This window comes from Eschscholzia californica, unplaced genomic scaffold, assembly GCF_041429995.1.
Source record: "Eschscholzia californica isolate CP2 unplaced genomic scaffold, dmEscCali1.0.p SCAF_2, whole genome shotgun sequence".
Lineage (NCBI taxonomy): Eukaryota > Viridiplantae > Streptophyta > Magnoliopsida > Ranunculales > Papaveraceae > Eschscholzia > Eschscholzia californica.
In genome coordinates this window covers 3,694,965-3,711,401 of record NW_028238309.1, presented here as the reverse complement: position 1 = coordinate 3,711,401, position 16,437 = coordinate 3,694,965, and the positions used below count along the sequence as shown (strand labels likewise).

At 36.1% G+C, this 16,437-nt stretch overlaps 2 protein-coding genes and 1 long non-coding RNA gene across 3 annotated transcripts; 1 reads left to right on the top strand and 2 right to left on the bottom strand.

The window, feature by feature from the left end:
• Nucleotides 1–2,290: 2,290 nt before the first annotated feature.
• LOC147555366 (uncharacterized) lies at nucleotides 2,291–4,813 on the bottom strand. Its single transcript, XR_015234863.1, has 3 exons — nucleotides 4,700–4,813; nucleotides 3,977–4,054; nucleotides 2,291–2,547 (listed from the first exon to the last, which is right to left on the bottom strand). It is a non-coding gene; the product is annotated as an uncharacterized LOC147555366 (long non-coding RNA).
• Nucleotides 4,814–7,963: 3,150 nt separating this feature from the next.
• AAS (Pyridoxal phosphate (PLP)-dependent transferases superfamily protein) lies at nucleotides 7,964–12,982 on the top strand. The gene is made up of 13 exons (XM_086662887.1): nucleotides 7,964–8,084; nucleotides 8,235–8,418; nucleotides 8,622–8,694; nucleotides 8,854–9,084; nucleotides 9,304–9,467; nucleotides 10,061–10,201; nucleotides 10,639–10,698; nucleotides 10,942–11,106; nucleotides 11,504–11,560; nucleotides 11,699–11,763; nucleotides 11,915–12,038; nucleotides 12,210–12,344; nucleotides 12,436–12,982. Coding segments are annotated over exons 1-13 (1,521 nt in total). The 5' UTR covers nucleotides 7,964–8,082; the 3' UTR covers nucleotides 12,556–12,982.
• On the bottom strand, nucleotides 12,952–14,518 carry LOC147555364 (MYB-like transcription factor EOBI). Its single transcript, XM_086662888.1, has 3 exons — nucleotides 14,255–14,518; nucleotides 13,716–13,845; nucleotides 12,952–13,489 (listed from the first exon to the last, which is right to left on the bottom strand). Exons 1-3 carry the CDS (start codon nucleotides 14,391–14,393, stop codon nucleotides 13,096–13,098), a joined length of 663 nt encoding a protein of 220 aa, XP_086519014.1. The 5' UTR covers nucleotides 14,394–14,518; the 3' UTR covers nucleotides 12,952–13,095.
• Between the last annotated feature and the right edge of the window lie 1,919 nt (nucleotides 14,519–16,437).

Sequence of the window (16,437 nt, the reverse complement as noted above, 5' to 3'; positions counted from 1 at the left end):
TATATACAAGTCGATTTTGGCGTCGAAACTATAATCCCAAAGAAAACATAGTTGTTGTCGATAACACGATATAATATAAATAGAAAACCGCTATAATATCTATACAAGTCATACAGAAACCAACCCTCGATAATCATTCTACAATAACCTGAGAATCCCAGATATTTCTAATAACCAATAATGTCTCAATTAATACGACCTCTAACAACGAAGTATCTCGTTGAACCAATATAGTTCAATCCCGTACATTAGCCTGCTAGACCATATTTCCTCAATCACTAAATAAACTGAATATTGTCGATGAAATCCATCGTAGTCTTATATGAAAAATATATATCCTTTAGAAAAATCGAACTCAATATCGTGCAGTCAACATATAACTTGAGAATACCATCTCGTATAGTGCAACTGAATGAAAAGATGTACCAGATAACAACTGAACTTAGACAACTATCCTTGTCACTGATAATACTCTGACAACTGATAAAAACCCCGACATAACTGACATTTGTGCCACATCTATAAATCTGAAGACCAACACATCTATTATTTCCAGGTGACGAACTACCATTCAGTGAAGTAGTCTCTCTCGATAAGGTTATGTGTCTGATGCCCCTAAATCTCACCACCAACAACTATAGCCGATAAAAGATATGCGTCTCTATCATATAACTTTCTTTCAACCAGACCATACCTTATCTGTAATCAAACTAAAATAATACATGCTCGAAACAAAACCGATCAAAGTCAACCTCAACTCTCTCTAATTGATCTGATCGAAACTCATAAATGAAGGAAGGTGTACAACTACCATGAGGTCCATAACACAAAAGGTCCGACTCATCTTCTCATCTAGTTAATCCTTCGTAGAGATATTTTCGCACCATTATGATCACAATACTACTTTAGTGGTTCAATTTGTAGCTTCTTCATTACTCGATAGCATTTCTCATATTACCGATTCACCTAGGTACTTCTGGCAATGTCTTCAAATGAGAATCACCTGCTCGAGTGACTTAGGCTCACAAAATTTTACCACAAATTCATCCATATCAGATAAGTTGACCACGCATATTATTCCTTGACTGATGCCCTAGGTTATTGTCGCTGGACACCTGGTCGTTAGCACCATTTCTTGCTTCGGTTTCCTTGAGTCGTTTCAGATTTCCAAATTGTCCTTCTATGGACATTAGCGTACTAGTTCACTATCCTTGTCCTAAATGAACCGATATATCCTAAGCCAATAAAGTATCATGGCATTCAAGAATGTTTCTTCTCCAAAAGGGTGTTCATCTTGTAATTTTCTTAACATTTTCCAATTGTCGATCTTTGTGAACTTGTATACTGCCAAAAGTCAACTACACTTAACTTCCGTAGGCACTTTTGTCTTTGATACTTTCACAATATCAATATGTCGTCCTGCCCAAAACTTTCTACTAAAACCTCTTATCAACCCTTGATTGTCCTCGTATACCACCTTGCACAACAATCAAGGAAAGATCAACCAACGTCAACCAATCACAAAGTGTTCCCTTTTCTAAGTAACTCGTAGTCACAAAGTCCATCCACAACCAACCAATGATATGAACCTAAGCCTAATATGAATGCAATTCGTACCTCAATAATGCTCGGTTGACCGTCATCACTATCTTCTGCAGGCAATGTGCTCGGCAAACAAAATCACAATGTAAGTGACCTACCGTTAAAGGAACCTTACTCACATTATGATATCTGAGTGGGACCTTCACGTAGGCCTGACTCAGATGTGCTGAGCACATAAAAGTCAGCAAAGATAAAATCGAAATCTTAAAATCTCAAATAAAACAAAATAAAATCAACAACATTATTATCTTTTCATATTTTATCTTGAAATTTTTACGAATTTATCAAGCCTTGGTGTTTTTTTAGTTACCTCACCCATTATTACACAGAATAGTTTTCTGATGCCAGTCGGCCCAATGCACGTACTCATGCTCTGATACCAACTGTGACGCCCCGTGTTCCGAATCACGGTTTGCCCGGCAGTTTATAAAAGAAACTCGGTCTAACACTAACTCAAACCAGTTTCAAATATAAACCCAAGCCAAAACTCTCATTACGGGTTACAAATCAAGAACAAACACAGCGGAAAATTAAATATAGTTTAAACCTTTTGAAAATATGCTCGAAAAATATGTAACCCAAAATAGTTTTCATAAAGAGAAAAACAACTTGAATTCATGTTTATGAATAGTTCACAGAAGAGACTGAATTTGGACAGAGTCTCCTCTATAAATTGAACATATCAAACCTGAAAAACCTGTCAAACATTCATACATATATCCATAAACTCCAACATATAAATAACATCGAATTCATTGTGATAGTGTGCATACTATTTACATGTGTACGATCACAAACAAGTGAGAGAACGATCTTAACTATACTAGATGATACATATATAATATTAACGTTGTGATTATGTTGAAAATATAATAGAAATTATAATCTTACATAATGTGAGCCGTCGAAGTAAACTATGTCACTCCGGGTCACCAATACCTGCAACTGAACAACAACAAATAGGAATGAGATAACCCGAAGGTCAGCTCAGTAGGATACCTAGACATCCTACCCGCACCATACACATCAACATTTTAATACATTAATAGTTATAAGTGTTACATATATACAGATATATACAGAGATATCAATATGCACACGAAGCAAAGCAATATAGCAAGATAATTCTTCTAGCTTACCAAGATCACGACTGAATACGCCCTCAGTCGGGGTCACCTACTATTCGGCTAGGAAGAACCGTTCGGCCTTTGTTAGTGCGTAGGCAGGCGGCGCCTTATCGAACGTTTGACTACTGCAGTGTACACATGGATCCACGTAATACCCCGGTAAGAGCTTCCGTAACTCTCCCTTCGTCATCATCGCCCATCGGGCTGGCTTGTGATCTCGATACGCATCAAATAGTAAATCTCACCCAAACAATGATACGCTTAGAATATGTCATGACTTACCCAGACGACTATAAGAGCATCGTCGTGTAGCAGAGCCATATACCCACGGCGATACAATTATCTCATCTTGAGGCGCGTCCTATCTCCGGCCAGATCTGACGCTTCCTCGCAAGGTAACTCATTGACCATTCGAAGAATACCCAAACATATGCATGAACCTATAATAGTATTAAATGATCTGATAGGCTCCCAAAGCTACAAGAACAGAGCCCTCCTAAAGGTCCCATCAACCCAAAGGAGAAGAGCGTTCTCATGTCTCAAGGTAGGGTAAACCCTGTTTAAAGCCAAGCTTTTACAAGTGTCCACTTTCAGGGAATTAGTATTTTCTTATTAAGAAAACTCGGGTAAACACCCTATCTTATTTCGGTGAAAACATTGTAAGTATCAATCACAACAGAATTCAAACCACACACACCAGTGGTTTAGCAGAATAAATACACAAGCATGGCATTGGGTCAGTCCCCTAATCACTCCAAGGGTCGGAATACCCCAACTCCCATCCTCTCCGGACCCCATTCCGGGTAAACTAGAATGGTCGTTACCAAACGGCTGGCCACGCACCGAGTGTAACCCTTGACATAATTCATGGCTAATCCATAACATAAAATAAACAAGGGGACCAACCAATGCCCGTGGTAAAACAACCATTACACGTAACACAGATCAAGCGATTCCGCCTCCATGTTATACACGCAGCTCAAGCGATTCCGCCACCACGTGTTTACAATTCACACAAAACGATCACACAGATCAAGCGATTCCGCCTCCATGTGATTATTTTTCAGAAAAACCAATTTGTTTTGAAAAGATAAACATCCATAACATAGAGTACACCACATACATACATATCATACCATATCATATCATAAATTGAACTAGAGAACTATAAAAAGAAGAAAATGACTATATATATAATGGTGAAACGGGGAATACCCGTGCTCCAAGTAAGATTCATAGGATCCTACCTCTTCTTGCGCTTCCAATGGTGCTCCTGACTAAGCTCCACTTCTCCTCGAACTCCCTATTGCAGTTTATTAGTCCTACTGAAATATGAAAGGGCAAAACGGTCATTTGACAGTTACATAACTGTCAAGAGTCCTCTTGCAGAGCACGAATGCATAAAATGAATGAAGCTATACTAGAAATGTCCTATCGGCACTAAAGAGATCACCGAGACGTCCCATCGAATAACTGAAATACAAACAAATCAACCAACCAACTTCCCACAAACTCTATTTTACATTTCCGATATCCCATAAGCTGGCAAATTTTATAACGAACCAAATACTATGAATCTTGAACTATCAAATCGTAAAATGAACCTAATGTTATGAATCCATAACTCAACCTATCCATTTATGTTAACGGCAAGGTTCGGGTAACCATCTCTATTCCAATTCATTATAAAAACTGATCCAAATATCAAATTTGAGTCGTAAAATAATTCGGCAGCAACCCGTCTATATATGAACACCCCAAAATAGTCTACAATCTCTTAAACATGTTCTGAACATAAATCATTCGAAGAAATATAACTATAACTATCCCAAATAGCTCTAAATTACGAACCCAAGAGATATTAGACCCAACTATACAGTTATCGAAATAACTATCGTAAACCCACCAAAAACGGACGAAATTGAAAATTCTAAACGGATAGATATGTAGAACTAATCGAATAGAATAACCTGGAACAAATTTCGTCGAATTCCGATAACCGGGCGCAAAGAAATCGACAACTGAAATTGAGACACTTTCACGGCCAAAACTAATCGCTTCTCACACTGCTCCCGGTTGAAATTGAGTTTGTTTCTCAAACCAGAGAATTGGATTTAAAGGGTTAATAGGAAGTGGGGTCCACACTTAAATTCAATTAAATCCTACACTTAACACCTCATCCCATACATGCACGGTGAAAAGGAAGGAAGTGGGCGTAAGTTCTTTCTTGAAGCAAATGGGGTGCCACTTGTCGCCTAATGAAGTGGCCATTATATTTAATCTATTTTAAGTCCTCCGTTTATACATACTTCACAAGAAAGTCCCACCACACTTATAGCCAACTAATTTAGCACCATTTGTTTCTTTATGAGTCCAACTTAGCTTTTTTTTTTTCTTCTTTTCTTTTTCATCCCAAACTAACCGTGAAGAAACTACATGACCCAAATTAATTCGATTACGAAGAAAATTATCGGAAATAGGAGATTGCAAAATTATGTCCGATCTTTACGTGTGACTCACCAAAATTCATTATTTTTCGAGAACTATTGGATGAGCTGCCCGAATCAACTAAAATAAGTATCCAAAACAAAATCCAAAATAAACCACTACCCTGCTTGACGCTCTAACTCGTCCGATTCTCCGACTCGAAGGTCAGGGCACTACAAGAGCAACTCCAGCCCCAGCCGGGCGGAGGCTGGAGCCGCACCTAACATTAAGGGCGACTGAAGGTGTCCCCAATGTGACCGTTGGGGACTCAACGGTCACATTGGGGACAGATCTTGGCCGTTGGATATCCCACCATTAATTCTCTTTCTTCCTCTCTCTTCATCTTCTCAAACTTATGGTGGTGTTGTTGAAAAACAGTGAAGAAGAAGTGTCAAATAAACAAAAAGAGTGACAGCAACTCCAACCCCAGCCGGGCGGAGGCTGGAACCGCACCTAACATTAGGGGCGACTGAAGGTGTCCCCAATGTGACCGTTGGGGACTCAACGGTCACATTGGGGGCAGATTGGAAAAAAAATATTATTTCGAAGATAGTTCAAAAACGTGTTTTGTATATACACAAAACCACACACGTTTCTCGCACACAAACAAAAACGCCACACACGCATTTCCCACATAAACAAATTTTCGGCCTCAAAAGAGGCTGGGGTTGGAGCTGAATTTTTGAGGCTGAGCTGAGGCCAAAATTTTAGGTGAAAAAATAGTTTTTTCGGCCTAAGACAGACTGGGGTTGGAGATGCTCTGACGATGTTGACAATAAGATTATGCAGGAATAAAAACATCTGAAGAGAAATGATCCAGGGATAGAAACACTTGAGATAAGTGAGTGAACTTATGAGCGAGAGTGATGGATGGGTGATGGATCATTCGGCGCCTCTCTACCATCACTTACCATGACATTTGCCAACAGTTTCTTCCTGTTTCTCTCTCTAAAAACCCTAATATTTTTGCGGAGTCTAGGATGAGTTAAGTTTATGGAGAGATAGAATATGAGAAATAAGAGAGTAATAGAGAATAGGAATCTACGGTTAATCTAGTATGTGGGAGTTGGATAAAATCAGGGGTTTTCATCAATTTGCATCTTTATCTTATTCTCTCTTCACTTCTAAAACAAGGGGAAGTATCAATGGATTATAGGATATTAAGTTCAGATTATTTTTTTTTAGAGAGAGGAAGTGTAGAGAGAGAAAATGAGTAGAGGAATGGTTGAACGGGAGAAGATTGGGAACAAGAATAATTTTTAAGTAACATTCACTGGAGAAGAAATTGGGTTGCTTAAGAAAGTTCAAGAGCTCCTGAGTATTGGTGGTGGTCGAGATATATAAGTGGCGATGGTCGGAAAGTATGGTGGTGGTGTCAGGAATTTGTGGCTGAAGGCGAGGTGAAGATGAAGGCCATGGGTTAAAAAACAACCAGATTTACTTTTGGACTATTAAAACAAATGCGCCCTCTAAGTCAATCATAGTGGACCAAGTCTTTATTCCCCGGAGATTTTCTTTTATTCCCCAAAACCGCGGCCTTTCGAGAAACAATGAAACTTTGTTGGATGCCAAATTTCAAAGGGAAATATTGGGTTTTGTCAAATTTTCTGGGACAGCAAAGTTTCTTCTCACACTCATCTCTAATTGCAACTAGAACCACTATTTCTTCTCTTTATTTTTTATTTCTCTCCTTTCTTCCCACCACCGCCACTTCTATTTGTTTTTCTTAAATTTCTCTTAGTACCCCTCTCTTCTATTTGTTTAAGTAAAGGGAGAGTCCCCTTTAAAATCCTGATGTGGTCGAGTATTTAAATAAAGGGATCCTCTCTTTCACCAGAACAAATAGAGAGAACAAGAAGCAGAAAAGAGAGTAGGAAAGGATGAGAAAGAAAGAAAAGAGGAGAGCGAGATGAAGACATAGAGAGTGAGAGAAGATAGAGAAAAATGATGAAAGTGGTGGTCGGAGAAGAGGATATAAAGATAAGAAAAAAATTTAAGATCATCGACAATTAACGTTTGTCGTCGACCATAATCGCAGTGGAGAATGAATAGGAGTGTTGATTGAGGAAATAAACATACAAAAAAATCACTCAAAAATTTATACCTAACAAACTTTTCCTATTATCCTCTAAGGATGGTCGAGAGTAACTTTAATGACGTTCAAATATAGACCCCAAACGATACAACAATGTTACTTTTTCGTAGGCAAATTTTCACACAATGTCACCATTACGTCAACAACTTTCTCCACTCTCGCTATTCGGCCCAATAGTATTTAGAGTAAATAGTGTCCAGGAGCATCTACAATGCAAAACTCAAAAAGCAATTCTAATTGTCCTATGTGTCAAGTTTTAATTGAGATCATTTCACTCGATGACACTATTGAGATCTTTGATTCAAAAGACAACTTCAATTTCACATTATAAAACTTGAAAGTTACTTAGAAGTCATTTCCTAGAATAGTTTTAATAATGAGTAGACAATTGAGATCCTCAAGACAAATTTCAATTACTGAGTTTCTTTTAAAATATCTTAAAATTAAATGTTTTTCTAGATATATATTAAAATTAAATGTTGCTACATCATGAGAAGGCACAAATTGAGTTTGGAATTGTTGGACAAACAAACAACTCAAAAAATCCCAAGTGACCCTAGGAGGTTTTCAAATTGAGTGTGACCCACTAAAAACGGGTGTCCCTTTACAGCAAATGAGTTTGCCTATAGTAACGGCCTAAACTTCCCTTTAATGGGCGACTAGGATTGATTAGGAGGCTTTGTCCAGGATAAGCCAATTAAGCCCACCCTTGACTGACAAAAATACTGTGTTTTCATCTCTCTATTTCATACTACTACTTCATAGCAATCAATGTAAGACCATCTCCTTTCAATCAATCATATTCTACCCTTTTATGGAAATGGAAAGATACCCTTTTGATCTTCACTTTTTTTTTCTTATCATGTTTCATTTGATTTGTTTTTCTTATATTTATATGGGTATGCTTGAATTTTATTAATCAGGGAGAACTCATTCAAACCTAATATGGATGATGATGGCACTGAACAACAACAACCCACAATCAGAGAGAATGTTTTAAAGCCAATGGATTCTGAACAACTCAGAGAAAATGCTCACAAAATGGTTGATTTCATTGCTGATTACTATAAGAACATTGAGACTTTTCCTGTTCTTAGTCAAGTTGAGGTGGGTACTCTATAAAAATACCAAAAACCCAATAATTATTTCTTTTTGATTCACTTAATTAATAGTTTTGTTTAATTTCTATCATCAATCATAGTTATAATTGGAGTAGAATAAAGGGTTTTTGTTATAATTTGAGATATCAATTCAATAGTTCAATTCAAGGTGTTTGATAGTATTTCTCTGATAATTGTTTTATTTTACAGCTTGGGTATTTAGGGAAACTTTTACCAGATTCTGCACCAAATAATCCTGAATCATTGCAAAATGTTCTTGATGGTATGGTTACCCAATTGAGTTCTATCAATCAAGTTTATGTCATATTATGATAGGCATTTAAATATTGAAAATTTTCAGACTTTTCTGCTTTTAGATGTCTTTGGAGCTAGATATACGTATTTCAAACGTATTTGATGTCTAAAACTTTTGTGGTTATAGATGTGCAATCGAAGATATTACCCGGAGTAACACATTGGCAAAGCCCGGATTATTTTGCGTATTTTCCTTCTAATTCTAGTACTGCTGGGTTCTTGGGTGAAATGCTTAGTGCTGGACTTAACATTGTGGGTTTTAGTTGGGTGACTTCTCCTGCTGCCACTGAACTTGAAGTGATTGTCATGGATTGGCTTGCTAAAATGTTGAAGCTACCAGAGCACTTCTTTTCGTCGGGTAAGAGCGGATATGATCATATGTGAAGTTTGAGTTTTCTTTAAAATAGTTTAAGATCATATCGGGGAAGGTTAGTCGCTTGTGAAGAAATATGTGTGTCCATTTTAAGTTGCCTTTTTCTTTTCCTATTGCAAATTTCAACTGAACTCTAATGGCGATTAACAACTGAAGTCTTTATTTGATTTGTACTTTCATTTGCTTATGACAATTACGTCTCAGGCCAAGGTGGTGGGGTGATTCAGGGCACAGCAAGTGAAGCAATTCTCGTTGCGTTATTGGCTGCTCGTGATAAGACCTTAAGAAAGGTTGGAAAGAACTCCCTTGCAAAACTTGTTGTATATGCATCTGATCAAATGCACGCTTCCTTGCAGAAGGCCTGCCAGGTACTGTCAAATTAATATTTTCTGTTTTAAAATTCTTAGGAATAGAATGCTTCCGTAGTTCCAAATAGTACATTTTGACATACCCAGCAATTAACATATTTTAGTTCTTACCCTAACTCCAGACAATATAAGAAAGACCGTTCGAAGAAAATACCATGCCCTGAAATTAAACTTTCAAAGTTTGTTTTTCTGTTTGAGCACTCATTTTCTTCCTTTCTCGTATGAAGCTTCGAGATAGAGCAATCTCTGTATTCATTTCGTTCGAAAAATGCAGAGGCACTAACTATCAGAGGATTCGGTGGGGTTTGAAAAGGCAAACTTTGGAGTTGGAAGAACTTTTTCCCGTTTGCTTGGTCTCTCTTGCTGTAACTTTAAACTCCTCGCCCTCCTCGACAAGTCTCTCAGTGAGCGATGGCCATTAGTTGTAGTTCGCTACTTAAAAGCTTGAATTCACTAATTATGTTGAAGACAGACAGTAAATTTTAATGATTATCCATTAAATTGCTAGTAATTCATTTGAACCAATAGTAATACATTCCGCTCATAAAATTTATACTGTATGAAATGATTTAATAATTGTGTTTGATTGACAGATTGGTGGGATTCATCCAGAGAACTTTCGATCACTGAATACAGATTGTTCTACCAACTATGCCCTTTCTCCTGACGTACTTCGTGAAGCCATCTCCAAAGACATTGCAGCTGGTCTAATACCATTTTTCACATCTGCTACTGTAAGAGTATAATAAGAAACCAATCAAATTAAAAAACGAAAACTGCACTCAAGGCAATCAGCGTATTGAGGCCTAGAATTACATGTCTGAGGATGGAAAACATTTGTCATATTGCATCACAAGGCTATACCTAATGAAAATGTTGTAAACCTGTAATAGCCTATTAGGTGTCACACTGTCAGGTATTTGAAACTAGGGGTTGGAGGAGATTCTAAGATCCAGCTACCTGCCCGTTCTGCCTGATTCCTAAAGGCCTAAAGCGGGCATATTCGTCCGTATCGACTCCTTTAACAAGACGGACTCAGGTCCGGAGTTTGTCCTTGTGCCATTATGAGGTTGAGATGTCATATACTGAAATGCTTGATATTTAAGTTGTCGAACTGCGTGACTCATGTATTGATACAGAATTCTGATTCAGCTTATGTGGTACTTCTTAGATAGGTACTACTTCCTCAACAGCAGTGGACCCTCTAAGTGTGTTGGGAAAGATAGCCAAGGTGAGGTTTGTTATGTGACTCATTTCTAATTTTCTAAACGATTAGTTGAATTAGATTTGAAGACATTGTAACTTATAATAGTAGAAATCCAGATCGTATCTGCTATCTTGAAAAAATATATCCATGGAAAAGCTCTTGCAACTCAAATTTAGTTCAACTGTCTAATATCTACTCTAAAGTCTCTCTAAACATTTCTGGTTTCGCTAATATAACAGTATATGATATTTCATGTATGTGCAATAGGATAATGACATGTGGTTCCATGTCGATGCTGCATATGCTGGAAGTGCTTGTATCTGTCCAGAATACCGTCACTATCTTAATGGGGTGGAGGAGGCAGACTCATTTAACATGAATGCACATAAATGGTTTCTCACAAACTTTGATTGTTCAGCTCTTTGGGTTAAGGTATGCATTAAGTAGAAATTATTCATGCTTAGTAGTCTATTAAAATCCTTATTTTGTTTACTATTTTCTAACATGGTTGTGAAGTCGGCTATGTTCCATGGCATGAATTCCTTAACTACGAAATATAGTTTATCTAACTTCCAAAGAAAACTTACTACAATTATTTCTCCCGACTCTTCCCATCGATGATATGGGTAATGGGTCGTCTTTTCAATAGTCAGATATTGACCCACCTGAAGTTTTTTCTCTAACTGATCTGTGTGCAGCTTTCGTTCTTTGCGTATGTTTTGTCAATAGAATTTATATGTTATGCATAATCATCTAATATTTCTTTATCCAAACAAAAATCAAACAGTTCAAAAAAAAAATGTCTCATGTTATCTTGTGCGGTTAACAGGACCGAAGTGCTTTGATTCAGTCCCTTTCTACAAATCCAGAGTATTTGAAGAATAAGGTAAATTGTGTTTTTAATGCATTTTCTGCTAGCCGATCTCTTAAGTTTATTATAGGGAGGTGGTCGTTTAACATTTGAGGTATTAGAACCGGAAAAAGATTTTGATTAATCTAGTTGCTGTTTGGCAATCTTATTTAGGCTTCACAAGCAAACATGGTAGTGGATTTTAAAGATTGGCAAATTCCTCTTGGACGACGATTTAGGTACAATTACTCTCTTGAACAAATTCTATTGAGATAAATGAGTTTTTGCCATGTTGATAAGGTACTCATTGTGTTCATCTACATTTAACTTAAGCATGATACGACAAATTAGTTAACGTTCACTAGTTTTTAATCTTGAGTATGTTTGCAGATCCTTAAAACTATGGATGGTCTTGAGATTATACGGTTTGGAAAACCTACAATCTTACATAAGAAATCATATTAAATTGGCTAAACGTTTTGAAGAGCTTATCGCTGCCGATTCAAGATTCGAGGTAACATCCGTTCCCATATTAGAAGTCAAAACATGATACGTCATAAATTTTGTAGTCCATAGAAACCTGTCCTCCCTCTGCGTTATTACTCTGTCGAAAATCTGCATTTATAAGAAATCTAGTATATGTTGTGATTTTTAAGGTCGTTCTCGCTCTCTGTTCATTTTGCAGATCGTTGTACCTTGTACATTTTCACTTGTATGTTTTCGCCTTCTGCCTACACAAACTGATCAAGATGTCAATAAACTAAACCGAGACTTATTAGATGCGGTTAACTCCAGTGGGAAAATATTCATATCTCATACTGTAAGATCCTTTTAACCTTGTATGATTTATTAATTATATCACATGATACTCTAAAGTCTAAACTTCATAGATATGTATATGTTTTATGCAGGTTTTATCCGGGAAGTACATTTTACGTCTTGCAGTAGGAGCTCCGTTGACGGAAGAACGGCATATTGAAGGAGCTTATAAAGTCTTGCAAGACGAGGCCTCCCTCTTGCTTGGGCAATGAGATAGTGGGTGTCACCACCACCATTACCATTTCCACAGAAGCTTCTGCCAACCAACGTGTTTACATCAGTTTCATTATGACTTTCCTGTTTTTTGGGAGTATGGTTTTAGTATTGGAAGTGGGGATCGTCCCTTCGCTTCAGATGACATCTTTGTCTGCTTCTTGGTAGGCCTTATGGGGCAATTATAGGCCCAATGGGTTAGGAATTTAGGGGCAATTATAGGCCCATTGTTTAATTTTCGTTAGGGGGCAAATGCCCCTTTGTACTTCCTTCACATATGTGACTTGAATGATTGTTATTTCACAAATTAGCCATAACATTTGCAATTGATATTAAAGAAATATTAAGTGATTTAATCGACTATTTCATTGTTGATGTTCGTAAAATACTAAATATGAAATTAAATAAAGTTCACTTATTATCAAAGCTCAAGATATCTCGATTATCTTTGTATATTACTCTCGAGTTTTCGAGTAAATAGACACAACCATTAGTCCTCTACTCAACAATTTGGATATGAAGACACTACACTTGGCAAACTAACTTGACGATTTGCTTACTTGGCATCCACGTTGGTCAATGTCATCTAAATTCCATAACCCACTCAGCATTATACCCTCTGTTGTCCAATCGGGTTCTGACATGTAACCATCCTCCATTATCGAAGATATCACATATTGATCTTCACAATTATAAGGATAACATGGCACTTTATAGTCATGGTCATCTAGTAAAGACATGATTCTTTTCATGTCAATTTGATTATGTTGTTGGTGTTGTTGTTGTTGGAACTGTTGTCTTCTTAACTCACGTTTTTTCGATTTTTCAGAGGATTTTGGTGAGTTTTCTCCCTTTTTCTTAAAATGGGTTCTCCAATAGTTCTTTATTTCGTTATCAGTTCTTCCTGGTAAACTCCGAGCAATTGTCGACCACCTAATACATGAAATAACAATAAATTGGTAATAATTGTCAAATTTTTTAGTGATCCCTATGGGAAGATGTAAAATATGTCACAACCAACTTTTCTCAATTAAGCCCCTCACGAACGTATAACATCTGTCGTTATATATATATATTATCGACTATAAAGAATATAAAAATGATAGTTTTGCATATTCTAAAAAATAAAAAGAGAATAACTAACAAAAAAAGGGCTCACCTGTTTCCCCACCTAGCATGGAGTTCTAAAATGATATCCTCTTCATGTGGGGTTATTCTTCCTCTCTTGAGATCTGGCCTCAAGTAATTCACCCATCTCAACCTACAACTCTTTCCATTTCTTTTCAACCCTAAAAATATCAATACAATTTTAGTATGAACAATACAAGAAAAAATATTTAAGTTATAAGAAGATTAATGGTGGTGAAGTTTCTCTCTAGCAAACAAGAAGGTGAGTTTAACTTGAAAAACGAGTCAATTGAGTCATCCAATTACATGTAAGTTTATCAATGGGTACCCGTTTAGTGAAAAGCAGAACGAAAGATCATTTTTTCCCTTCTGTTTTTATATTTTTCAATATCAAGATTGAAACAAACAAGAGAAACAATTATTAAGGTTCTTGTACGAGTAATTCAATAAGCATTTATATAAACGACCCATTGTACTCATCTTCAAAATTCGAATGACTAGCTCGACCGGGAACTTAATATAACAATGGGTTTTAAGTAAAAGAATTAGTAAGCCTAATTTCTTAATTACCTGCAGAGCTAGCCACAGAGTTCCATTTTCCTTCACCATGAACCCTAACATATTCTATGAGTAATTTATCCTCTTCACTAGTCCAAGGACCTTTTCTCCATCCTTCTTCAACAATACCCCAACTCAAGTTTCCCTCCATTGTTTCACTCCTTCAAAACTTCTAAAGCCAAAGCTCTTTTTTGTTTATTACTACTATAAAGCTTTTGCTTTCCAAATTAGGATGTTCTTTCAATATATACATGCTCTACATACACATGTATATATATAGAGTGGTTGGTTGGTTTCCCCCCTAAATTATTCTCGCCCGATCGTAAAGTGACCATAATACCCCTACTAATTATTTTATATAATGACTTTAAGTACTTTTTTTATAGTTATATTTCATTTAAATATGATGAATCTAGTTTCTCAACTTTGAAGCATGGATTTAAAAATTGAGGTGACATCAATTGGAATCATGAATCATCAATTTCATTACCTCCATTTCGTTTACGGATAAATAGTGAGTTTAAGATCCGATTCAAGCATATATATAAGTAGTGAGTTTAGGATCTGATTCAAACTTAATTAATGAGTTTAGGATCTGATTCAGGTTAAAACTGTTGATTTTAGTAAATATCGTAAATGTAATTAATAACGTTTTATACAAATACGTGATTATCACGTGCAAATTGCACTTGAACCCTATTGTCTGTCCTTTGAGTTAGGGTTCTTTGAGGAAGCCCTAAAAATGCCAACACATGGGTGACATGTTCTAATAAGTGGATATAACAATTAAACAACATTGTGTTAGTACTTTGGTGGGACAAAAAAGATAGTTAAAAGGGAAGGGTATTAGCTTCATCCACGTATGTGATTAGGGCTTATTACTTAAACCTAACAAATTAAGAACTTATAGCTTTTTATTAAGCAAAACTCCAAAACGTAAGACAAAAGAAAAGCATTTTCTCTAATAAAATAAAATTAAAACTTAAGTGGGTAATTTTTAATTCGATGAAAACCACTAGAAGACCAATTAGCTACTTACATGTGCTTTCATTCTTGGACAATGCTTAGATGAGTTGATAACAATCTTCATTATTTCTTAATGGGATTTTTATTTTTTGTGTTAATTTCTCTCCTCCAATAATTGGTTAAATTTTATTTTCATCCTCTTTTTCTTAGAAAGCTAGAACTTATCTCCTTCTACAAATTATTTTCGTCATATATTGGAATATTCTATGTATTAACATATTATTCTACACTTCCAAAACAGTTTAAAGTGTAAGTATTAACTATAATCTAATTAAAAATGATCACTTAACATTTTATAGCTTCAACTCCTTGGATATTTTTTTTTATTTTAAGAGTTTGCAAAAAATTTGTTACTCCGTCTCGAAAGATTGCAACTACCTAGATTGCAAAACGACTGAGACTACTTGCAAAAGAGTTTGTCACTACTTGTAAAGTTATAAAAGAATTGCAATTGATTGAAAAATGTTACAACTGCTTGGAAATGAATTGCGAGTGCTTGTGAAAATACTACGACCGCTTGCTAAAGAACAGTAAAAAGTTGACCAATTCTTTTAGATCTCTATCCAGATATAGTTATTGTAAGAAACGACAAATAAATTAATAGCTTATATAAGAAAAAACTTTATATTTGGGAGGAATAGTTGGATATAATGTTCTTCTTTTTGATGAAAGAGTTGGATATATTGTTGGATTGCTAGAGCAATCATAGTCTAATATAAAATGCTATAGGATGCTAAATTGGGTATGGTGTGGGAAAGTAATTGAGTGAGTGACTAGTTAGTTGTGCCACAAAAGGAGACAGCTGGTCCTTTTTTTTTTTTGATGAAGGGGAGACAGCTGGTCCTTGATGTGAGAGTTTAGGTTTTTCTATTAAGAAATATCTCAATGACTCATTATGTCTTTGTACCTATCAAACAAAAAGCAATTCAAAATCTTTTGTACGGATGAAGAAATTACAAAACAAAACCCTAGATAAGGGGACAATAAAAGGTTTACAGCTAGTTATTGTTAATCTTTTGGGTTAAGTTTAATGAATTAGGGTTTAATAAGTCAAAAAAGTTCACTCAAGAGGTAGAAAAAAACTACCACTTCCTTTTCTTTTAATGGGGAACAGCATAGAACCATTTGGTTCAATGTATTACTCCTTGAGGTGGTGAGGAATAATGAAA

Coding starts and splice junctions, on each gene's coding strand:
- LOC147555364 (XM_086662888.1), bottom strand. CDS start 14,393: ATGGAGGGAAACTTGAGTTGGGGTATTGTTGAAGAAGGATGGAGAAAA. Junction 13,846..14,254: donor CTCTGTGGCTAGCTCTGCAG/GTAATTAAGAAA, acceptor TGATATTTTTAG/GGTTGAAAAGAAATGGAAAG. Junction 13,490..13,715: donor CATGCTAGGTGGGGAAACAG/GTGAGCCCTTTT, acceptor TTCATGTATTAG/GTGGTCGACAATTGCTCGGA.
- AAS (XM_086662887.1), top strand. Junction 11,107..11,503: donor GTTCAGCTCTTTGGGTTAAG/GTATGCATTAAG, acceptor TGCGGTTAACAG/GACCGAAGTGCTTTGATTCA. Junction 11,764..11,914: donor CCTCTTGGACGACGATTTAG/GTACAATTACTC, acceptor GTATGTTTGCAG/ATCCTTAAAACTATGGATGG.